This window comes from Anopheles arabiensis, chromosome X, assembly GCF_016920715.1.
Source record: "Anopheles arabiensis isolate DONGOLA chromosome X, AaraD3, whole genome shotgun sequence".
Taxonomy (NCBI): Eukaryota; Metazoa; Arthropoda; class Insecta; order Diptera; family Culicidae; genus Anopheles; species Anopheles arabiensis.
In genome coordinates this window covers 7,385,601-7,410,752 of record NC_053519.1, presented here as the reverse complement: position 1 = coordinate 7,410,752, position 25,152 = coordinate 7,385,601, and the positions used below count along the sequence as shown (strand labels likewise).

Here is a 25,152-nt window from a genome sequence, read left to right as displayed (position 1 = left end):
TGTACTATAGCTTTTCTTTTTATACGTATCTCTATCTATTCTTTTGTTTCGTCGTGTTCCCTTTACACATACACACTCCTCTCTCGGTAGTAAGCAAACACTGTCGATGCAGGAAGCTGCAGGAAGAAGATACTTTCTCTACGAATTAAGTGCCCAATCGAACACCCGCTTCATGCAGCCTCTCCTCCTCCCCGTGAGAGTTCGGACTGATTATTCAGCTACAGCGTTTTTTTCTTTCTGTGTGTTCTTTGTTGTGTTGCGTTAGCGAGCGTGTAAGTGTAAGAAGAAGAACACACACAATTACGGCAATATCGATAATGCATGCATGTCGGTGCATGTGTGTTTGTGTCTGTGTCGAATCCCTTTAGATAAGTGCAAAGATTGTATGCGCAATACTATCTCTATCTAGCTCTCTCTCTCTTTCTCTCTCTCTCTTTCTTTAATTTGATTTAGACGTGTAAGTTGTAATTTCGAACGAATATTTTCTTCACTCTCGCGTATCTCTGCCTCGATCCAAGGGGAATGGGCTTTATGTTTTTAGCTCTTTTGTTTTTATTTTATTTTATTTTTTTTGCAAATATTATTCCATTTTGCGTAACGAATTGCCCATTACGGGCTGAACTGTACTTGAATTTGATTTGTCTCATTTCAAACCTTACCTCCTTCAGCCCAACAATCCCGAGCGATCGGTAGCGAAAGAAAAAAAAAACGCAACAAAACACGCATGTGTGTGGGCAGAAATGAATATTATTCCTTAGAAGAGAACCTTCTTCTTCTTCTTCTATTTGGCGTAAACGGTCCCTATGCGGACATGCCCGGCCTGTACCAACACAGCCGGATAATAAAGTCAATCCTATTACTATGGGGAGACGGTCCCATTCTAGGTTTGAACCCATGAAGGGCATGTTATTGAGCGGTACGAGATGACGACTGTACCACGGGACCGCCAACTGAGAACTCAGAAGAGAACCCATTAAAGCGAAAAGACACAAAAGAAAAGCACAGAGAAACGAAAACGGTAGAGAGAGAGAGAGACAGAAAGAGAGAGAGAGAGAGAGAGAGAGAGAGAGAGAGAGAGAGAGAGAGAGAGAGAGAGAAACTAGGCAACGGTAATGGTAAAGAAACTCCATAAACTAAGAGGAAATAGTAAGCAACGTTCTATAAATATATACATAAATTATATATAAAAAACCGAGGAAAGTGAAAAACACATTTTTAATAGTGAAAAATAAGAATAACAACCCCTTATTAGTCGCAATAACATGTAAGAGAGCGTCTACCGTCGAGAGAGTGCGTGTGTAGTGCAGTTAATGAAAATTAATATTGCAAGCGTTTGCAAACACACACACACACCCACACACATACTACAACAAGATGAAATATTAAGTATAGCCGTTGTGGGGCAATGAAAATAGACAGGAGAGGAAATTGCAAATAATTTTCACGTTGCAGTTAACTAAATCTTAAACATCTTCAAAACAGACAACCTCTGTGTACGGTAGCGAGAAGAAAGAGAGATAAAGGGAGAGAGAGAGAGAAAAGAGAGAGAGAGAGAGAGAGAGAGAACTACTCAAAAAGTGTAAAACTGCGCGGTTATGCGATAGATTCCAGCCTACCTTCTCGTCGGCCCTTTACCCTACTCCTTGGAGGAACTATTTTAAAAGTATTTGAGAGCGCGAACACTTTAATATTACAGCGTCTGTGTGTGTGTGTATGTGTGCGTGTGAGTGTGTGTGCACTAATGAAATGAAAAGTAAAAGTGGTGGTAAGAGGAGTGGCCAAGAGGAAGGGAGGGAGTAAAGTAGAGGGGTAGCAGTACTCGAACTTTGTATAGATCTCATTTTGATTAAAGTCATTAGCACACACACACACACGCGCGCGCATACACACATACAGACATAAGCTATAAGAGGGCTGGTTGGGGGAAGAGGGGATGTAGGTAGACGGGAAAAGGAAACATACACATAGTCATACGCACACATGTTGGTAACAGAAAAAAAAACAGAAATCTTTCCGGTAAACGGTATATGCAGTACAGCAAAAGGGTGGGCGCGCCTTTCAACCGTTGAAAAATTACAAAAACAAACAAACACACACACACACATCCTCATACAGAAATACATGACCGTACGCGGGATATCGTTACAGATTAGAATACTATTTTCTAGTAAGAATGGGAACGGGATTCCTTTTCATTAAAAAGAGAGAGAAAGAGAGCGAGTGATTATTGGGGGGTATTAACAGTAGAAAAGGCCGGCGCGCCGATTGTACTACATAAAAAAAATGGAATCGAAATTATTATAGGAACAAGTAAAAAGAGCGGGGGCGAGGGAGGGGAGGGGTAATTAAGATATAAAATTTAAAAATAACGCACTTTAACATACATAGATATATATACAACATCAAAGCGCCACGTTCCCACGTCGTGTCCCACTCGTTGAACCCGCTGGAAACTCGAGGGGGGAGGGGGGGAGGGGGGGCAGAGAAAAGCTGGAGTCGCATCACATCGTCTTCCCCCTCTCGCACACGTCTCCGCCGAATGGTCATACCTCAGTTGGGTTCGGTTGGGGATGGTGTATGCAGGCGGGTTGATGATGTTGAGCCAAGAGGAACAGTAGAGGAAGGGAAAAGGACGAGAAGGAATCTGAAAAGTAAAGCCGAGTAATAGAATTAGCGATTAAGAAATTGGTAGAACAAGTAAGAAAGAGAGAGCAAAGGAGGAAAAAAGTAGTTAGAGCGTGAGAGGCAGAGAGAGAGAGAGCAAAGGAAACATAGAAAGAAGAGAGAGAGAAGTAGAAAGTGCGAAATGAAAACATTAAGAATTAAAAAGTGTCTTTTAAAACCATGGAAAACCCGTGAAAGAGAAAAGAAAAGCAACAAAAATACAGAAGAAGAACTACAGAAAACAACAAAAAAAACTAAACAACAACAACACACACAGCATGCAAAAAAGCACAAATGCCGGCAGATCGTCTGCCAACCGTCTGCCGGCTAAATGTGATAATGAATGAGTACGCAGACCGCAATTAGAATGAAAGAAAAGCAAAAAAACAACAAAGCAATCCTTACGCTGTGTCTCGGTCCGTTTTCCGCCCCCGCATTTTGAACCCTGTCCGCGCGCGCGTATGTGTGTGCGGGCATATTCTATGTACATTACGTTGCTCCACTCCACGTTGCAGCACTCCTTTCACTTAATAATTGTTCACAAAAGCAATAGAAAATGCTGCAGCAGATGACGGCTCTTTCTCTCTCTCTCCATTGCCACGCATTTCCGCAGGTGACGGCGCGCGTAAAGAGAAGCTCAGGAGACACACAAACACACACACACACACACACACACACACACACACACACACACACACACACACACACAGAGAGACGTATTTTGAAAATGCGCACAAGACCCTCTTCTTTAGACATAGTTTGTAAGAGAAGTATATAGTATCGATATAATTACACACTCCTTTCCCTTGTAGTAATCATTCCCCCATCCCCCCCCCCCCCCTCTCTTAGCCCACACCTCACTCTCATAGCAATACATGAAGTATGTAGCCTAAGCTAAGGGAGCGAATAAATTGATGAGAAAATGAATGGTTCGTTCCAAAGTTTTTTGTGCGCGCTCGAAAACATCGTGTTGATCCGTTTCGCGGTACCGGCCAAATCGCAATCGTGTTCTACCTATTTATTTTACTACCCTACCTCTCTCTCTCGCTCTCTCTCTCACACCCTCTCCCCTCTGTTTTACCTATTAATCCCTCACGCTTCTGTGTGGGGGGATGTGCGACTATGCAGCGCGGAAGCATCTATTATGGATATGATATGGCATATATATATAAAATGTGTTGGTATCATCATTCACCACTCCTCTTCCCCCAAGTTGAAAGTGGATTTGAAATGTGTCTTATGTGAAGCAAAAAAAAAACAAACAAACAAGGCGTCAAATGAAAGGCAAATAAAGAATAAACGAAATAGGAAAATAATGATAAAAATAAAACCGATATACTATTACACATGCCCGGGGTATTCGTTTTTGGGGTTTTCTGTTGTTGTGTGTGTGTGTGTGTGTGTGTGTGTGAGAAAACTAACCGCAAATCCTCGATGCGAAAGAGAGTAGTGGTGTGAGGTCTTGGGGAAGACACAGGGGACGCGCGCGCGCGCGTCGCACTTCAACTAGAACGCTTGGACACCTTGTGTTGTGGCACCATCTCGCCATCCCCGTAAAGTGTCGTTGCGCTTAATGGAACTTTCCGGAAGCTTCCTTTCCCACACAATGGCGGGCAGTCAAAATCATCCTGCACGATAGCCGGAACAATGGCAGCACACCACGCTGTATGTTAAAGGTGAAGATAATGGAACCGGTAGCTTGGCCGTGGCTGCAAATAGGAGTTTGTTACGATAGGAGTTGCAAGCGGCTCGCGCAGCGTGAGAGAGTAACGTGCGACGAAACCAAAACACGCTTTGCTAAGAACAAAACTGCTTTCCAAGCGTCGGCAGCAGGGAACGATCGAACAGTGCCGTGGCGAGCGGTCGCGTCCATCGCTCAACAGGGCGTGCGATCGAATCTGATAAAATAAAATCATATCTCTACGCGCGCGCGTCTGCTTATTATTAGCGTAGTGCTATTAGAGAGAGGAGAAGAGATAGACGGGGTACTAATTTCAAATTTGTCTTTACTCCCCAACATCAAGCAATTATAAACAGGAAGGTGAGTTTTGAGTGTAGAGGACTATAAAAAAATAGAAAAAGATGCATTCCGTCTACCAATAACAACAACAACTACACGTTGTGTGAAGAAACAACAAAGCGGCTGAGGTTTTCGCAAATCTCCTCCTCCACCAGAGTATTTAGACAGAGGACAGATACAGATAGGGAGCGCAGCACTTTGTGAAGTAGATTCGCGAAGAAGGGGGGGGACCCTCCCAGATAGATTCGTATTTGTCCGTTGCAAATTGTGCACTGTCATCTGGGGAGTGTGAAGGCGTGTTGTGGGCATTATGGTGTTGTTGTGGGTGTCGAGCAAAAATATTTGCCTGGTTCGCCTTGTGCTCTCCCTGTGTTTGTACACCCCCTGTCTTTATTTTCTCCTCTTCTATCTCCTCCTCAAAGCGCAGCTGTGCTTAATCCCCCTACCCAGGGGGAGAAATGATAGCCCCACACATGTGTGTGTGTCGAGTAGGCGCACTAGAGCTGGTTGCCCTATTTATCTCACGATTTATGAATGTTGATTGAACACAATTGTGTATTTGCTCTCGTTCTCTCTCTCTCTCTCTTTCTCTGGCGGTGTAGATTTGCGATATTTGCGGACCCTGCTGCGCGGTTCGACGACACTTCTTCTCGCGCCTGTTGCAGACGTGTTGGGAGGCGGCGAATTTGAAGATGACGGAGTAGTATTTCACGGAGACTCCTGCCTTCGCTGCCCAGATAGCAACGCGCAAAAAAAAACAAGCCTCCAGACTCCACCACCCGGTGCGTATAAATCGGCCTGGGGGGGGGGGGAGAGGACCCCTAGGGTCAGGACACAGATTGTGTTTGCTGACGTACCCGAACCGGCACTATCAACCAGAAGTGTGGTGGGGGACCTATTTTTAACGTCTCATTAAACATTGCCTCTCTGCCTCCGATGACTTAATCCCATAATCGGAGCCCAGTGAGCGGGACCGGTCTAATCGCAGCCACATCACGGGGTGTCGTCCTGACGCAACATTTGACCTATTGAGACCTGTGCCGTTTTTGTGTCATTTTTTTTTCTTCTTTTTGTTGGTCGCTTTTGTCCCGCATCATGGCGGCAATCAGGCACAGGTGGAGGGACAGCCAGAGAGCGCCCAGTTGCCGAGTGTCTCAGCCACCATCGTTTGAGAACTTATCAGAAAACTTGTTCTTTTAAACCGACTTTTGTGAAGCGAGAGAGAGAGAGATAGAGAGAGAGAGAGGTGTCGGAGGTGGGGGCTCATCATTTCCGCTGCACATTGGCCTCCACCGTTTGGAATCTCGGGGCTGGTCAAACAACAAGTGTAGCGCTTAAGTGTTGATAAGGGAGCGGCGGGTAACCTTTTCCTGCCCCCCCCCCCACCCCTCCCTTCGCTTCCTCAAAAGTGGGTTCGGTATCTATGGCTTTTTTTTGTGTGTGCTGTTTCGCTGTTTTAAGCCCCGAGCGCGTCTCGGAGCCGCCTGTCAATCATTCTTGTGTCTGGGGAAGGATTGGAGCTCGGAGAGAGAGAGAGAGAGAGGCAACGTTGACAATAGGGTGGGGCACTGCAAGTCCTGCGCGCCGTTTCCGTGACGACCAATTGGGAATGGGAGGCGCGGATGGTGGGTGCGCGGTGGATCCAGTCCAGTCCCACCAGCGGACCAGTGTGGTGCAAGGCCTGCAAGGAACACAAAACCGGCCCTTAAGGAGTGGCTCACTAAGAGGAAGGGGGGGGGGGTTGAGGGGGGGATTGAAGGGATGAATTCCTTGTTTTCTTTTTTGGTTCGCCAGCGGGAGCTCCAACGCTCCATCCCTTATGCCCTAAACAAGCTCCGCACGCTTAAGTGAGCGAGAGACAGAGAGAGCCGGCACGCGATAAAGCGCGCCGGAGCGGGAGGACGGACATGCGGGCGGGTTGCTTGGTACACACGAGCGCGGTCCGAGGTCGCGCCTCGCCGCAGTACCCCGTGCGAGATCGGTCTAGTTACCGCGCGCGCGGTTCTAGGCCGAGAGCAAAATAGCGGAGCGCGAGAGCGAGCGAGAGAGAGAAAGAGAGGCTGCCTGGGGCTGCCGTTCGCCGTTTTGGCGAGTACAAATAGTGCTGCCCGGTGGCTGCGACTCCTCAGTTTGACGTTATCATCCGCCGCACGTCGCGCAGAGACGCGCCATTGGCTGTCACCCCAGCTCACACCCTCCACCCGAAGTGGCAGACGCGAGCTCGCACGCGGTCGCTGGTGTGCGTGCTGTGTGTTTGGTTTTGTGCGTGTTACGTCGCTCAACAAAACAAAACAGGGGAAAAAAAAGGGAAGTTCCCTTTGTTTTTGGCGCCATTTTTCCCTGTGCACGTGTGTTATTGTGTGCGTGTGTGTGTGTGTGTGTGTGCCGGTCTTACGAGCAGAAAAAAAGCACCAAAACAGGGCTCCAAAGGGACCTTCCTCGGGATACACCAGGTGACAAGCGAGACAGCCTCAACATGGTGGACGCGTGCGAAACGATGCCCAAAGCGGACACAATCAAACTGCGAAACAAACACATCGGGTAAGTGTGTTTTTTTTTTTTCAAAAGAGTGCGAATATGTCCTAAATGACCCCATGACCTCCTATCTGCGCTCTCCCCAGTAAGAAAAAAAGTGTCGCTTTTAGGTGGTCTACGCACCGAGAGCAGCTGCTGCGAGATTCTACCTGTTTGGCTTGCTCACAATTGCCATTGTTCTCAATTGCCGTTGACCACGTTGAACCCAGGTTCCATTTCAATTCGATTTTTTTTTCGCGCAACCAATATTCACTTGCAGGCTGCTGGCAGCTCACTTTCAGCTTTAAAGTATCCCATCATCAAATTGGTGGTTTCTGGCAGCTTGTTTGGCTCCTTTTTAGTGTTGCGCTTAGCACTCACACATTCAATTCAATTCAATATGTCTGCCTTACAGGCTACACATATTGTCCTTACTAACTCTGCTATCCTAAACTATCCTATATTAATTAGTCTATCTTAAACCTAATTACTGAATTAAAAAAATTAATAGTAACATATGATGATAATAGTAGCATAGGGATATGTTGAGATCAAAAAGGTTACATGAGGAGTTAAACGAAAACAATGCACCCAGGCACGGATCGTTTCGATCACATGCAGAACGGCGTAACGGAATTGATAAGGAAGGGGGAATGTGGAGCAATCTACTAATAAGGATTGAGCATTTTTGCGGCGGATTTCGAGGGAGTCCAGACCCAATAACCGACACCTAGACTCATAACCGGGCAAGGATGCACAAGGCCACCCAAGTAATCCGCTAGCAGCAAATCTGGTGAATGCTCTCTGCACCTGCTACCGGGCACAGGACGCACCAGCGAGCAGAAAAGAGCCTTCAGTCAGAGTGGATTGGAGAATTCGCAGGCCATACGCTTGATCATACCCAGCGTTTTCCACGCCCTGCTCACTATAGAGTCGTAGTGGTACCTGAATGTGAGGCCATTGTCGTGCCAAACACCTAAATCCTTTATCACCGAGCCGCGGTTTTCCTGGACCCCATCTAGAGCGTACGAATAGCATGTATGTACTATGTTCCTGCTGTACGTCAAACTCTGCTTTTTATTGAAAGCAACATTGCGTAGGGTGCTTCCAGGGCTTGCTCGGTTTTCCCATAGCAGAAAAGTCTCGCTTCAGAACCAGCTTTAAGAACCTTTGCCGAACATGTCACACACTTGACAACTGTACCACTAATCAGACCTTAATTGAATAGATAACTCACTAAACTTCTAATTCGGCACAACAACTTTACTCGGCCTAGGGAACCTTCTTAAGCCACTAATGAACTTGTCCATCGGCGATTTGTTGAAGTACTCAGGATAGTCGGTCCTGCGCATTGGAAGACGGTCCTGAGTGCAGTCGTGCAAGTTGACGACTGCATTTTCTCATTGATCGTTTCTGCTTTTTATTCTAGTCTCAGACTATAGCTGTAATATTGGTATACCTATACCTATTACACTTGGTAGATGGAATTGGAATCGGTTGGATGGATAAAATACAATCCGTATGTAGATTCTGTACCGAGAGGAATTTATGGTAACTTTCCAAGTAAACAAAGGTCCATTGTCACATTAATGCAAGGAAAGATCAAAATATTTAAAAAATGCTTCCCACGTTTTAGTTGTTTGTTTCCATTTTTGAATTCCCTGCCCGATATTACAGTAGAGTGAAGAATGTGAATGTCATGAAATGTAATGACAGAACAATTCCAACTTCCCAAATGTAACAGGACTATCAATAGTAGTGACATTGAGCTAAGCGGTCTGAAAGTACGGCTCGTGTTGTTGAAGAGGAGCAAATTATCCTTTAGCAATGGACCAAATGGCAATGAAATAAAGAAATAATTGATAAATGTATGACTGCGCCTAGAAAGACGCTTCAGAGTGGCGAGTCGCCAGTAACCAGCATTGCCTTTTCACAGATGCATTGTGTGCTTCGCTTAATAACTCGTATAGGTGGAATTAGTCAAATTGTAATACCAGTTTGAATTTTATGAGGGAGCCGATAATAAGAGAGAGAGAGAGAGAGAGAGAGAGAGAGAGAGAGAGAGAAAGAGAGAGAGATGACGTTATGTTTTTCCGTTTCCGGTTAGTCCACTCTCAGGCTGACGGTAGACTGATTTGCAGCGCCGTTTTTCTGGTTGTCTAACTGGGTCCCCCAACCCGGCCTGATAAGGTCAGGCGGTGTCGTCTGCCAAAAAATAGAAAAATAAACCAACCATACAAATCGATCCTTTCGTGCCACGTGCCTCCCGTGCGGAAGAAGACGGCTCAGCATCAGGGAGGGGAAAGTGATACCAATGTCACACCTCTCTCGCTCGCTCTGTCTCTCTCGTTCTGTCAAACACAAATGCATGTGACACGAATGTTTCCGTTTCGCTTGCTCCACCCCCCCCCCCTGCAAAACGTTTTCGGGGAGCACTTCTGCCAACAAGCGCGGGCAAAACAAACCGCCCTACACACCGCGAAAATTCACGGTCAAAGCCAGGGCCAGGCGGACGGTTTTAGGGCGTGAGAATAAGCGCGCGCGCGCGCTCGCGTACTCGACTCGCCTTGTGAAATTATTTTTATTCCTCAACAGGCTGCCAGTGCTTAAATAAACAACAACAAAAGCAATAGAATACAAAAACAGGATTGTAGCAATACCAACAATGGAGGATGGTGGCGACCCGCCGCGGCGCAAACTACACCACACTACGGCGGGGATTTTACATGCCTCCGTTTTTTTCCCCCTTTAATTGAATTGTTTGTTTTGGGGTCGTCCGCACAACGACAACACCAAACTCGTGCGAATGGCGAGTTGTTTGTGCGATTTTTTTTTTTTCACCGCGTTTGCGTTTGTTGAGCTTGTTAAGGATGATCCGATGAATGATGGAGATGACATCAAGCGGCATCCAGCAAGTGCACTAGATTAGCTTGTTTTTGCACACTTGACTACGCTTGCAAGCGCTTGCACGAAACTGGCACGCGCCAGCGGCATGACAAGGGGGGAGAGAAGGAGGAGATGTTACGTGTAAATATGCAGCATTAATCCCGATGATAATAGCAACACACACACACAGCAAAAAGATGCATCATCATTGAGTTTGGCGGTTGGCTGGCAGCCAGGCAGCTGCTGTGTAGTACGAGGACCTACACCCGCTAGGAGATCACGTGCGCCTCATCCACAACCGCTCACCTACTAATCTATACCTCTCTCTCTATCTCTCTCTCTCTCCGCACAGCAAATCCTGCCAGCTGTTCTATCGCTCCGATCCGCTGAAGATAGTGCGCGGCCAGGGCCAGTACATGTACGACGAGCAGGGTGCCCGGTACCTCGACTGCATCAACAACGTCGCGCACGGTGAGTGGCAGGGTGACGGGTGATCCCTAAAACCATCCTAGAAGAGGGTTGCTTGCTCAAACCACGCACGGGTTGTTCACGTGCTGCTTAGTGGCTGCTAATCGCGTGAGCAAACCCCCCCCCCCCCCCGAAAGGGACGACCGAATGGTGGGGTACTCTTATCGAGCCGCACGGATCACGAATCAGTAAACAGCGCAACGAGGTCATCTTTCTCTCTCCACACATTTGACGTCAAACCGGAGGGAAGGAGGGGAGCGAATGCTTATCGGTCAGACCGGGCGGCACCCCAGTGGGTTATCGCGACCAGCGGCGGCTATTTGTGGTGCAACACGGAAAGAACACGGCTCTTCAACATCGTCCAACAATAAAAAAGGGACCTTCACGTGGACAAACGCTCTCTCTCTCTCTCTCTCTCTCTCTCTCTCTCTCTCTCTCTCTCTCGCTCTTTCAAAATGGCTCAAAATCCACCAACGGCAGCTTTGAAGTGGTCCGAGGCAATTCCAATATCTGGGAATTTCTAAAACAAGACTAAAAGCAACTAACAACAGCACAGCAAATGGATAGTGATCGAGGTCCTCCTTTCTCTTGTTTTCTCCCACCCACCCTTTCCCGCCCCACAGTTGGACACTGCCATCCGAAGGTGGTGGAGGCCGGGACGCGCCAGCTGGCCACCCTGTCGACCAACAACCGCTTCCTGCACGACGAGCTCGTCCAGTGCGCCCAAACGCTCGCGGCAAAGATGCCCGGCAACCTGTCCGTCTGCTACTTCGTCAACTCCGGCTCGGAGGCGAACGATCTGGCGCTGCGGCTCGCCCGCCAGCACACCGGCCGGCACGAGGTGATCACGCTCGACCAGTAAGTATCCAACGCCCAGGGTCGTCCTTAGCTGCCTTAGAAAAGAGAAAAACTTCGTGATGAGTAAGGACCGCCAGGAATTGAAACCAGGGTCATCATTTTTTAATTCCCAAAAATGCTTACTAGCTGTTAATTTCCAATCGGTAACTCTTGTAACAATTTTGCGATACAACACACACGCGGTCCCGTGGTACAGTCGTCAACTCGTACGACTTAATAACATGCCCGTCATGGGTTCTAAGCTAACATGGGACCGTCTCCCCGTAACAAAGATTTGACTATATCCGGCTGTATGGTAATGAATTAAGTCTCGAAGGGCCTGTATAGGCCGGCATGTATGTCCGCGTAGGACGTTACGCCAAATAAAAGAAGAAGAAGAAGAAGAAGAAGAAGAAGAAGAAGAAGAAGAAGAAGAGCACACACATTTCATCAGTTTAAACCACACATCGTCCTGTGGACATTGGAACTAACATTCATATTTTTGTAGCAAACGAGTATGCAAAATACTTAATTTAGAGCCTTGAATATGCGTTACAATAATGTCATTAGTTGTAATATGTTACAATAGTCGTCATATTATAACGTTTTAACGGATGCACTTCTGAAGCGCACTCACGACTCCGATCCGACTCCGACTATTCTTAGTCCGATGCTGACTCGGGAGTCGTCTGGGTCAGTGTCGTCCGGAGTCATCCGGAATCGTCCAGAGTCGTCCGTAGTCACCCCGGAGTTGTCCGGAGTCGATCGGAGGCATCGAAGTCGATCGAAGTTAACTGGAGCTGTCCGGTACAATGAGCTCGTTATCAGGCCTTTCATTTCGTTGTGTTTTTTTTTGTTTTTCACTTGGACGTCGTATACAGACCTTTGTTTTGAAGACCGACTCCGGACAACTCCGGATAATGCTGAGCGGACCTACCTTCCGGAGTCTGTTTTAAAATTACCGGAGTCAGATCGGGGTCGACCCTAGATTTTAACCAATTTTACCCATCACTAGTTTTTCACCTTCCCATTAGTGATGGGAATGTCCTACCGATCCTGGTAGAGTCATTCCGATCCTTCGATGGATCGTTTGATCTTGGGAAACAAAAAAATACTGTAAAATAGTTTTTTTTAGCAAGCAACACAGATCAAGCTACAATCAAATTCTTTCAGTTCCCATCATGATTCTTTAATCAATTAAATCCCAATGACAACAACAAATTTGAAAGCTTTTTGTCCTTTCCTTGTAATGCTATCCCTTTTTTGCTGCACGGTGTTGCGACAATCTACCGATAATCATAACCTAAATAGTATCCTAACCTTCCCAGAAACCCTAGTTGAAATCGATCATTTCAGTCAAATATACATGGGTAGCATACTACTGACCGTCAGGCATATCTTGTAAATTGTAGGTCTATTTTAAACATCATCCATTTGGTATTGTCAACCCACAATTCGTACCGGTGGCCTAGCTCTAGCGCTTCATTACTACTATTGCCTAAACGAAACAGTAAAGACTTTCGAAACCATGAGAAAAGTCTACCAAGCCACATATCACACTGACTCCACAGTCAGATGGCGCTATCAGTCTTTTTGTTTTACTTTTGCATTTGTTTGGTTCGTTAACAACTTCCGTAAGGAGTTGTTTTGGGAGTCCTATTGGATTCAAATGGCATAAGTCGTCTGGGCAATAGTTCTTCAGCATAAGCGACGGAAGCTAACTATCTCTGGATGGTAAAGACTTTCTCACACGGTTCGATCACAAACGGTTCGAAGCGATTTTGCTACAAAAGGCTACAATTAGTTTAATCTCAAGATATTCTACAAATAGTTTTGTTATGAGTCAAATTCGTGAAGCAAATAGTTTACTTTTTTATGAAAACCCCTATAATTAACCAGCAGTATCCACTCCAAGGATCTAGTTCCGTTCCTTCCGGTTTTGCTCCCCAAAGAAAATACAATTCTAACAATATGGTCCCCCGTTGTTCTTGCAGTGCCTACCACGGTCACGTCTCGGCCGTGATGGACATCTCGCCGTACAAATTCAACCAACCGGGCGGCGACCCGAAGCCCGACTTTGTGCACGTGGTAAGTAAATGGGCCGCCGGGGTTTTTTTTTTTGCCAAAACACACAACCTCATTGCACTATTCCCCCCCCCCCGTCCCGCCTTGTAGGCACCGTGCCCGGACGTGTACCGGGGCAAGTACCGCGACTGTGACTATCCGGACGGTACCGACCTGGGCCAGCTGTACGCGGACGAGGTGCAGCGGCTGCTGGACCGCAGCCCGGCCGGTGTGGCCGCCTTCATTGCGGAGAGTTTGCAGAGCTGCGGCGGGCAGATCATACCGCCGGCCGGCTACTTCCAGAAGGTGTACGAGTAAGTACGGCCACGGCCACGTGCCAGCAGCCACGTGCGCGGACAACTTGATTGATGAAGCCGGGTTGCGTTCTTTCACAGCGCGGTACGCAAGGCCGGTGGCGTAACGATCGCGGACGAGGTGCAGGTCGGCTTCGGGCGGATCGGCACGCACTACTGGGCGTTCGAGCCGCACGGCATCGTGCCGGACATCGTGACGGTGGCGAAACCGATGGGCAACGGGCATCCGGTCGGGGCGGTCGTCACTACGCCCGAGATTGCGGAAAGCTTTGCCGCCACCGGCGTCTGCTACTTCAACACGGTATGCTTCACTTTTTTTTGTTTTGCTTTGTTGGAGAAGGAATGACTGTTCTGTTGCTGTTTGCTGATGCATGTCGTTTTCCGCCATCATTTACAGTACGGTGGCAATCCGGTGTCGTGCGCGATCGCGAACGCGGTCATGCGCGTGATCGACGAGGAGCGGCTGCAGGAGAACGCGCTGCGCGTCGGCCGCTACCTGCTGGAGCAGTCGCGGGCCCTGGCGTACGAGTATCAGCTGGTGGGCGATGTGCGCGGCACCGGCCTGTTCGTGGGCATCGAACTGGTGGCGGACCGGCAGCGCCGGCTGCCGGCGACCCGCGCCGCCAAGGCGGTGGTCGAGCGGATGAAAACAGTCCACCGGATACTGGTGAGCAGCGACGGGCCGGACGACAACGTGGTCAAGCTGAAGCCGCCGATGGTGTTTACCGCGGAGAATGCGGACGAGTTCCTGTACGCCATCCGCGAGTGTCTCACCTACCTGGAGCAGCAGCAGCAGAAGGAATCGAGCGCAGCAGCGCCGGAAGTGGCAAACGCGCCGGTTCGCGTAACCCATCCACTAGCGACCGGTGGCATCCTTCAGCCGAGCCCGATCAGCCGCGGCCAGCGCGATACGTCAACACTCATCAAGTCAATCTGAACGGAGCAAAGCAGATCTGCCACCGATCAAGCGCAAGCAGCCCCGATCAACACCGGAGCCAGCAGCACTTGCTTTCGGCTGGTGGAACAACTGCGCACGATGCTAGGGGGGGGGGAGACACTTATTTGTTTTAAAAATAAGAATTACATTATAAAGCCCTCCTTCGCGTCCTCGCACACTACCGGCAGGCGTGGGGAGGGGGCACACTTTGCTGTCATTTAAAGTTTTTAGAGAAAGAGAGGGAGAGATTTAAAGCGAGCAAACCCAATCCAATTGCCTTCGTCTGCTAAGGAGGGAGGAATGATAGTTGTAATCAATGCAATAGAGTAAGTCGGCTAGAAGCTGGGAGACAGTAGCGGTGAAATGATGCGATAAATATATTTACGCTGCCTGTAAAGGAGCTGTTCCAATTGAATATATGATTGCAGCTGTCGTTACTACCTTGAGTAGACCTTTCTGATTCTCTTGCTGTACGATTTCCAAGTTCGTAAGGTATAGGCATGGGATATAGGAACGGTTTTAGCTTGCGATATGGACATCAGCAGCGACTATCATCGGGATGCAGTGTTTATAGAAGGAATGGTGCTTACTACAAGGTATTACTACCATTATTCCATTTAGTTTTTTTTTTTTTTGCTTGAATTTTTCTTTGTTATGAACTCCACCAACTATTGAAATTTCGAAGATTTTGATATATTGACGCACCTTAAGGATCACCAGGAACCAACACCCTGGTGAACTTCAGACATCCAGATCTACAATGTATTCTCGAGACGCATTGTTCAGGGCGCCATCCATATTCCTAAAAACTCTTTTCTAAGAAGTATCTGAGGAGCCCTAGATGAACTTGGGATATATTCCCCAGACCCATTGTTCGAAAAGAAACCTCCACAAATATATGAGTTCTAAAGGATTTTGCGACATTCCTACATCCTGATTGCTCCTAGGGTCTTTGGAGGAACCAAAGACATCAACATCTGCAATGCATTTTCGCGTCGCATTGCAAGTATCGGATGAGCTCTAGACGAACTTGGGATATATTCCCGAGACGCATTGTTAGAAAGGAAACATCCCTGCACTTTGATCTCCACAAACTTGTTGATGAATTCTAGAGGATTATGAGACATTCCTGCATTCAGATTACTACATTAGGGACGTGAATCCTAAACGGCCATAGGGCCTTTGGACGAACCTGAGACATCGACAATCGAAATGTTCTCTCCAGATGCATTGCAAGTTTCGGATGAGTTCTAGATGAACTTGGGTGATATTCCTAAGGCGCATTGTTAGAAAAGAAACATCCCTGCACATTGATCTCACCAAACTTTTTGATAAATTTTAGAGGATTATGAGACATTCAGATTACTTTGGATGAACCTGAGGCATCAACATCTGCAATGCATTCTCGCGACGCCACAAACTTGTTGATGAATTCTAGAGGATTATGAGACATTCCTACATCCAGACTACTACATTAAGGACGTGAATCCTAAACGATCAAAGGGCCTTTGGACGAACCTGAGACATCGACATATGAAATGTTCTCTAGAGACGCATTGCAAGTATCGTATGAGCTCTAGATGAACTTGGGTGATATTCCCAAGGCGCATTGTTAGAAAGGAAAGATCCTTGCACCTTGATCTCCACAAACTTTTTGATGAATTTTAGAGGATTATGAGACATTCAGATTACTTTGGACGAACCTGAGACATCGACATCTGTAATGCATGCTCGAGACGCATTAGTGAGGGAGGCGTTGATGTTCCTATACTTCAAAAATTGCTTAGAAGTCCAGCTCAGATTCATCAGAGGAGCTCTAGACGAACTACGGATGCTTCCTTTCAAACAATCCGTCTCGAGAATATATCCCAACACTATAACCTTTAAACAAATTCCGAGTCCCAGAGGACTTTGAGACATTGCAACACCCGGAGGACCAACAGAGATGTGAACTCTGACCGGTCTAGAACCTCGGGACGACAGCGAGCCAAAGCAATTTCTGACAATTCCTTGTCAGGGATTGTTAGGAGCAATAGTACTTGCACCGAAGTATCACAAACATTCTCGAGACGCATTGTTAGAAATGGATTGTCCCTACACAAACTACTAAGTTCTAAAGTACTTGGAATACATTCCTACACCTACACCAGGACCCTAACCGTAGGAGAAACATTGGGCGTGAATCGTACATTCTGTACAGCAGAATTTTTATTTCAAAAAAACACGACAACTCCAAAGGCGGGTAGTTCGCTTACTGCTTCTGTTTATATCAATATGTATATATTTCTTTACAGTATCTCTTCCGTCTCAAAACAGTCCACAACATCGTGTTTCATCCCTCAAACCGAATCTCATTGGCCATTGTTTTTGTTTTGTTTTTTAGTACCAGATGATGAGAATACACATTTCAGTAATGTTTTTTTTTTTCTTCTTCAAGTAAGCATACGTCACATTCTTTGCTTGATTGGGAGATGGGAGGCACACAGCATAACAGCAAAAATATAGTAAAGCGCCATTAACGAGAGGAGCCTAGCTTTTAGTCAACGTAAATTTCACTGTTCTGTTGCAAAGAGGTTGTTCACCCCGCCCCGGGCCTATTTATAGAGAACGAATAGAACGAAGAAAGCACACACACACATACACACAATCTCCAGCACGGTAACTGCTACACTTGCGATTATGTAAGATCATTCATCTTAGTTTTTTTTTTTTTTTTGGTTGGTGTCTATGTCCACATACAACAATCAAGTCTTTATCTCGCCTTGTTTTGGGGGAGGGTTGGGGAGGACTCATCGTGCAGAGCCGCCCCGAAAGCGACACGAACGGAATTGCTGCTGTGCGTCCAACTGTATGCGGGGGCATCACCATTTTGCGTCGCAGTTACCTTGGATGGTTGGTTGGAAAACAACGACCCTAAAAAACGAAGGATGTACACGTGCTAACAACCAAATTCCTACACCATCGCCGCCTCAATATTGCTCTTCTAAATATCTGCAAACGGTTGGGTTTGTGCGCGTCTTATCTCGCGTCTCGCATGGCGTTTGCCCGTTTGCCGCCGCCCTACCTGATTGCGCTAGCGGTACAGGCAGGCGATTGCTTGACCTTTTCGGCCAGACGATTGTGAGCGGGCTGACCCGTTCGATAAGTCAAGTCAAGGGGGGGCGCGATTGTTAAGTGCGCACATTTTTGCGCAGCAGCTGGCCCCGCTGCAATGTACATTAGGCTAGCCTGGGTGCGTCTTCTCTCGTAGTTTTATTTGCTTTTTGTTTTATTATTTGTTTGTTATCGCTTACTTTCTACAACCTGCTAGTGTGTCCGCCTCTGGCCCACTCCAGGACACATACACTCAGAGAGAGAGAGAGAGAGAGATAGAAAGAGAGCGACACTCCACGCCACACCACAGCACGTGTTTTTCTTCCGTTACAGTCTTTTTTTAAAGAGTTATACTATTTACTTTGCTTTATTGGCTCAATACGCGTTACGTGTGCCTTGAGTCAACTATGCCCCATGCTCCTTTACCTTTGTTCTGAAGTGTGTGCCGTTTGGGTTTTTGTTGCTGTTGTTTGGGGGGGGGGGGGGGGTGGCTTTCTATTAATATTAACATGGTAAAATGGGGGAAAAACACTTGGTTATAACTGCGTTTAATTACATTTGAATTCATCTTTTTCATTTGTCTTTTTCTTGTTTGTTTGTTTGTTTGCTGCTGTTGCTATGTTCGGGTTTCACTGCATGATTATTGTGCAGGAGGCAGATTAGGACATTACAATACAACTAGTAGCTATTGCGTGTATCGGAGCTTTCTCCTCGCCCGGGCACAGCTTTCGGGCGTTTGTTATATGGTTTAATGTCTTCTTAAACTGTCTTATCTGTACATTGACTCCCGCACGCTGTCACACACACACACACACAAGCACACGCCGCATTGCCTTGTGAACGATAGCTCTGACCACTCTGAAGAAGGGTCGGCGAGAATTTGTTTTCGACAAAATGAAGCAAAAATCCAAAGAGCAGCAAGCAATTAATGAACAATTACAACCCTTGACGGGCAACGGTATAATGTAATATCAACGCAACCCGTAAAATCGAAAACTCCCTAATCCTTTCTATACAGAGTTTTCCAGGGGTTCTCATAGTTGTGGGACACTTCCTTGATTCTGTCCTATTGGAAGTGAATTTCATATGTTGGAAATTGGACTCTATGGCACCCTTATTGGACTGGCGCGTTGGAAATTCCAGTTGGATTTGTCCTAGAGAGAGATCCAATTGATGCTAGATTCCAATTCCCATTACATTGAGTTCATTTCACGAAAGAAAGTCAATAAAGTGTCCCTCAGCTATTAGAACTCCTGGAAAACCCTGTAATGTGTGTGTGTGTGTGTGTGTGTGTGTGTGTGTGTGTGTGTGTGTGTGTGTGTGTGTGTGTGTGTGTGTGTGTGTGTGTGTGTGTGTGTGTGTGTGTGTGTGTGTGTGTGTGTGTGTGTGTGTGTGTGTGTGTGTGTGTGTGTGTGTGTGTGTGTGTGTGTGAATGAGTATAAACTGGTTCCCTGCAAAATATTGCCTGAAATATGTAAGCTTGTGTCTGTTCATTATTTTGTAAGGAAAAACATGTAGAAATTTCAACACACAAATACACTCACTCACACAGAACAGGCAACCACACTTACCGGTATGCCCAGTAGATATAATTTAGTAATAGCTTCTTCTTTAAAAAAAAAGGATATTTGTTATACATAACTAACGTACATAAAGTTAGCAATGAGCGGAAATTCTTTTAAAATTCAAATAATTATATAATTGAAAAATAAACAGTCCTATCCTTTTTTTCCTTTTGCCGCCTTCGTTACGTTTTGTTATCTTGCGTTACGATTTTTGTTTTGATTTTTCGTGTGTGTGGGTGGTCAAAAATGTGTTGGCTGTTATTGTTCGTTGTGCTAATTTTAATTGAACCATCCGTTTTCTCACTAACTTTCTCCCCCTCCCCCCTCCCCTCCCTCTGTTCCGTCTCGCTAATAGGCTAATCCTTCCGGCCAGCACGACGTCCGGCATTTCGTTGTCGGTAATTTGTTGCGTGTTTTAGATGCTAATAGCTATGTTTTGGACGCATTCCGTCGCAATTGCCATACTGTGGCTTAAAACGTAAGAAGAAAAAAAAAGAAAAAAACACTCAAAATCTAGCAACGTGTACGAGTGTGTGTGTGTGGTTAGCGTCACTTACTGGTAAGAAAACCCCCGGCTTGTGGGGTTTCCCTTTACCCCACCCGCACCCACCGGCAACTGGCGACGACCATGCTGCATTGTCAACCACCACCACCATCACCACACCAGCACTCTCATCCTCCCGTTCGGCTGCAGGGGGACGACGGGAAATTATCTAAACTCGTAAATTTGAATACAGGATTCGGCCACGTGCTGCAGCGTTAGCGACTGGTACCTGTGGGCGGGATAGTTGGCGAGAAAAAAACTAGGCGAGTCAGTGAAAGGGGGAGACAGGACACACAAACCAGAGCAGCGTTGCCTACCATTCGGAGGAGCGATGATAGTAGTAGCCCTCCATAACGGCTTGCGATTTCTGGAAGCAGATGTAGTAGAACCCGGCGAACGACGCACCGTTGATGTTCTTTATCTTGTGATCAGGTACCTGGTTGGGGATGAAACAGAATGAAACGTAAGCCGAAAACCCCTTTCCTTCCCGCCTGTGCACCAGCACCAGGCGCAACACCTACCAGAAAGTGTTCCTTCCAGCGCATAAACACGTAGTCACTCTTCGCTAGCGCGTCGTAGTCGAAGTCGTCCGAGTTGAACGTCTTCTGGTACTCGCTGAAGGCAGCAAATTTTCCCTGCAAATGCAAGTGCAAAGAAAAACATCAAATGCCAACCGTCCGTTACCGATTGCGCGCACACACACACACACACACGGACAAACACTTACAAAATGCTTTCTATCTACATCCTCGTCCGCGTCCCATTTGCGCGTCAGGAAGGGATACTTTTTCGAGATAATTTCACCATCGAAGAAGGTCGTCAGGGTGGGAAACTCGAACGTCAGTCCGGTGATTTTGAGATATCCGCACAGATAAGAGTTTGCTTCGTCAACGTGCTGGTAATGGGTAAAAAAAATTAAAGAAAAGGGGTTTGAAATTAGCCTCCGTTCTAGTGATGAAAAATATAAAATTTTGGGAAAAACTGAAGTTTTTGTCGGAATCGATTTCGGCTAAGTTTTCTGGAATCGATTCGGGAGAAGTAGATCCGGACTCAGTTCCCGGAATTAGCTCCGAAATCGGCTCCGGAATCAGCTCTGGATTCGGAATTGATTCCGGAATCGGAATCGGCTCCGAAATTGGTTTCGGAATATACTCCGAAATTTGTTTCGGAATTGGTTCTGAAATCGGCCCCGGAATTGGCTCCGGAATCGACTCCAGAACCGGTTCCGGAATCGGCTCCAGAATTGGTACCAGAATCGGATTCGGAATCGGTTCCAGAAACAAAATCGACTCTAGAATCGGAATCGGCTCCGAAATTGGTTTCGGAATATACTCCGAAATTTGTTTCGGAATTGGTTCTGAAATCGGCTCCGGAATTGGCTCCGGAATCGGAATTGGATCCGAAATCGGTTCTGGAATTGGTTCTGGAGTTGGTTCCGGCATCGGCTCCGGTTTTGGTTCCGGAATCGAAATCGGCTCCGGAATTAGTTCCGGAATCGGCTCCGGAATCGGCTCCGGAATTGGCTCCGGAATCGGCTTCGGAATTGGATCCGAAATCGGTTCTGGAATTGGTTCTGGAGTTGGTTCCGGCATCAGCTCCGGTTTTGGTTCCGGAATCGAAATCGGCTCCGGAATTAGTTCCGGAATCGGCTCCGAAATTGGCTTCGGAATCGGCTTCGGAATTGGTTCCGAAATCGGTTCTGGAATTGGTTCCGGAATCGGTTCCGGGATCGGTTCCGGGATCGAAATCGGCACTAGAATCGTAATTGGCTCCAAAATCAGAATCGGCTTTGAAACGAAGTCAGTTTCGGCATCTCCATAAGAAATGGCGTTTGGGTCCAATGATGCTACGTATTGATAGCCGCAAAGAATCAAAATTGACTTGGAAACGATCCATTCTCATGGAGATTCCCGGACTGATTTCGCTTCGGAAACTTCTTATTCAAGAACTGATTCTCATTCTGGAACTAATTCCATTCCTGGAGTTAATCCTGATTCCGTTGTCGGGGCTAATTGCGATTCGGGAGCCGATTCTGACCGCGGATTCGATTCCGAAGCCGACTTCTGAATCGGCTCCGGAGTCAACTTCGGAATCGGCTTCGGAATCGGCTCCGGAATTAATTCCGAACACGGCATCGAAATCGGGTAGGTCCGATTCCGAGCTCCCACCACTGCTCCGTTCGTCGCAGTACCCTTTGGTGCGACCTGCACCCTCTGCTTACCTGCAGCACCACTTCCACCTCGTACGCGTTGCCCTTCGATTTCTGGGAGCCGCGAAACTTGGAACCATTGTAGAGGAGCGATTTGGTGACGCCGAGCTGTTTGGAGTTGTTCGGCGGCGGCGGCACTATATCCACCCGCACAGGCATGCTGCTGGCGCTGGCGTCCCGGCCCGGCTGCTGCTGCCCTCGTGCCGCTTCCTCTTGCTCGCTTCCCTCCTCTGCGTCTCCACCGTCCTCCTCCTCCGCCTGGTCCTGCTGCCGGTGCGGTTCGGGCTGATTGTCGCCGTCCGGTCCGAGTCGGTCCGGCCGCTCGGCTACTCCACCAGCGATGCTACCACCAGCCGCTGCAGCCGCCGCCGCCGCCCGCCCGCCTCCTCCGTCTGACCCGCACGTGCTGCTGCTGTCGGCGCCGGTGCGCTTCCGCTCGGCCGAGCCGCTGTTACCGTGGCCACTCCCGTCACCGTCGGCCGGGTCACGCTGCCCCCTCGGTTCCGCTTCCTCCTTCTCCTCCGGCGTTACTCGCTCCTCGGCGTCGAGCGCGGTTGTGCCGGGCACGAGGGCGGAATCGGCACCTTCCCCTTCCGCTAGGATCGTTGTCGTCGCCGCCGTCGTCGCTGCTGCTGCTGTTTCCTCACCCTTGGCTTGCTCGTCCGGCACCGAGCTGCTGCTGCTGCTGCTGCCGGCAGCTTCCTCCACACCGATCCCCAGCCCTGCACCCGCACCGTGCGGTTGCTCCCCGTCCGAGCTCGTGCTAGCCGTGCGCCGGTCCCCGCACCGCGGCTCCTCCGTCGCGTCCGCTCGCTTGCGGCGTCTGGTGCGTTTGCCCGACACGGTTGCGCCTATTCCCACCCCTCTGCCGGCCCAGCAGCGCAGTAGCAGTGTGTGGCCGACCAGAGTTTATCGCGCGGGTCGCCGATTGCCGCACTGGGCAGCTGATACGCGGCTGGGTTGCACGGTTGGCGGTTGATCGCTGCTGCTGGTGTGCGGTTGTTGATGGCGTAACGCTGATCGAGGCGGACAGGTGAAGGTGGAGAATGGATGGAAGTGGTGTAGACGACAGGCGAGCAAAAAAGAGGACGCTGTCCCGCTGTCGTCTTCCGAGCGCTTGGCGTTGCTGTTGTTGTTGATGGTGCAGGACACACTTTCTCTCCTTCTCTCTTTCTCTTTCTCTCTCTCTCAGATGCTGCAACGGAGAAAAGGGAAATTTGGTAAAGACGATTGCAAAATGCAAACGAATGCGCTGCAGCTGTCATAAACACACACATAAACACACACACACGTACACGCACGATAACCGAGCGAAACGACGGGAGGGAAAGCGGGCAGATTTGGATGTGTGTGTATGTGTGTGAGAGAGTGCATTAGAATAGACCGGAAGCTTCTACTCCTTCCTCTAGAGTTTCGACCGTCCGCAATTCCGGAAATGTCACTCGCGCTAACCCAAACAACCCCCCGTAAACCCTGGCAATGCCTTTGCTCACCTGGTTCCTCACCAAGCTGCGACGGAAAGCACACCACACAATCGACAACAATCCTTGCCAACCGTTCCTTACCGTTCCCCGTGGTCCCCCGTCTTCCCACAGGGGAGGGATATTGTCCGGAAGGTTCGCGATCGAACACGCACAAATTTCACCCACCCCACCAAACACCACACACACACAGAGCGTCGTACGAGGAGAAGGGCCTTTCGCTTTGCTTACGCGCTACCACGGATGCGTAAGCTTTCTTTTTCTTGTCTTTTTTTCTGCCTTGCTGCTGCTGCTGCTGCTGCTACTGCGGGGATAACTTTTTTCCCGATTCCCAATACGACACTATTTTTGTTCCGAGCGACACACACCAGCACTCTCTCTCTGGTGCGAACGGCAGCGCAAATGTCAAACGGCGGCAGTGCGTTTATGGTGGCCGAGTTTGGCGGTTGACCTTGAGCGGTGGATCCCCGGCGAGCGAATGTTGGCTGTTGGCGGCTGGGCTGTGTGACGTCAGTTTGTAGCCGTCTAGCACATCGCCGATCTGCCGGTTGTGCCGACTATCACGATCTGCCGGTTCTAGATGCATCGCAATTGCGGCTGAGAAAATAACCGACAACATCTCATGACAGTGGCTTTGGTGAGATAATTCTACGCAGCATACAAAGTAAAGATGCAACAGAGAAAAGTTTAAATTTGCCGTTTACAGTATCCGTGATTGTATCAAAGCTGCTCTTTTGAGCGTTTCTACATACACCGAGACTGCAGGTGAGAGATGGCTGTGAGAGAATTGACAACAGGTTTCTTACGCCGGTGTGTGTAGAAGCTCTGAAAAGCGCCGAGATGAGACTTTTAAAATGATGTTGAAAAAATCCATTTTAATCGCTAAAATGAAGTCAAAAAAGTTTATTTTACTTTTTAATAATATTTCTACGATTATTAGACGACAAAAATGCAAACTATAATTGATCGATCGCTATAATTCAATTTTTTCTCAGCTCCATCGTTCTTTGCATGCCGAGGAGAATTCTCTCACCGAAAATGCTGTCAGTCGCTGTCAAAGCATGTTGTCAGTTATTTTCTCAATTGCATTCTCGGTGTATGTAGGAACGCTCTTTGGCTCTAAAATAAGCACATACCCATTTGACATTTATCGCATAGTATAGCAAATAGATGCTAGAGAATAGAAAAAATTGCTTAGTCGATTTTGTTGTAGGCTATAAACACTGTAAAATTGCTTTCAAAAGTTGTTCCCATATTTCAAATGAAAATACAAAAGTGGTTATCTTACCAGCAAGCTTCCTTTAAAGGTCTTCTGATCGCCTTGTAATTGCCGTCGAAATGAATGGGAATTGAAGTGCATTTAGCAGTGATCAAATGTCTTTGAAAAAGTGGGACGCCGTTTATCCGGGTACCTTTTATACGGCTGTCCGTATATCCGTGCTATTGAGAAATCCTAAGTGCTACAAATCCACTGCAAGAGCACTAAACGGATTCTAAACGACTCAAGCACACAACCTAAAAGGGAATACAAAAACACTTCGTTTAGCAGAAGGTGA

At 47.7% G+C, this 25,152-nt stretch overlaps 2 protein-coding genes across 3 annotated transcripts; one reads left to right on the top strand and one right to left on the bottom strand.

Annotated features, from left to right (window-relative positions):
* The first annotated feature begins 6,823 nt into the window (after positions 1-6,823).
* LOC120906308 (alanine--glyoxylate aminotransferase 2-like) lies at positions 6,824-15,121 on the top strand. The gene is made up of 7 exons (XM_040317868.1): positions 6,824-7,225; positions 10,437-10,555; positions 11,176-11,410; positions 13,384-13,477; positions 13,565-13,767; positions 13,849-14,068; positions 14,165-15,121. The coding sequence occupies exons 1-7, from the start codon at positions 7,161-7,163 to the stop codon at positions 14,702-14,704; spliced, it is 1,476 nt and encodes a 491-aa protein (XP_040173802.1). The 5' UTR covers positions 6,824-7,160; the 3' UTR covers positions 14,705-15,121.
* A 4,223-nt stretch (positions 15,122-19,344) lies between these two features.
* LOC120906347 (glucose-induced degradation protein 4 homolog) lies at positions 19,345-22,302 on the bottom strand. 2 transcript variants are annotated; one of them, XR_005740076.1, is made up of 6 exons: positions 22,128-22,302; positions 20,634-20,801; positions 20,428-20,541; positions 20,224-20,342; positions 19,920-20,135; positions 19,345-19,832 (listed from the first exon to the last, which is right to left on the bottom strand). XR_005740076.1 is itself a non-coding variant. In XM_040317940.1 (5 exons), exons 1-5 carry the CDS (start codon positions 22,272-22,274, stop codon positions 20,072-20,074), a joined length of 612 nt encoding a protein of 203 aa, XP_040173874.1. In that variant the 5' UTR covers positions 22,275-22,302; the 3' UTR covers positions 19,345-20,071. The 2 variants fall into 2 exon arrangements, 1 of the variants encoding a protein (XP_040173874.1); XM_040317940.1 differs by having other exon boundaries at positions 19,345-20,135.
* Positions 22,303-25,152: the final 2,850 nt, after the last annotated feature.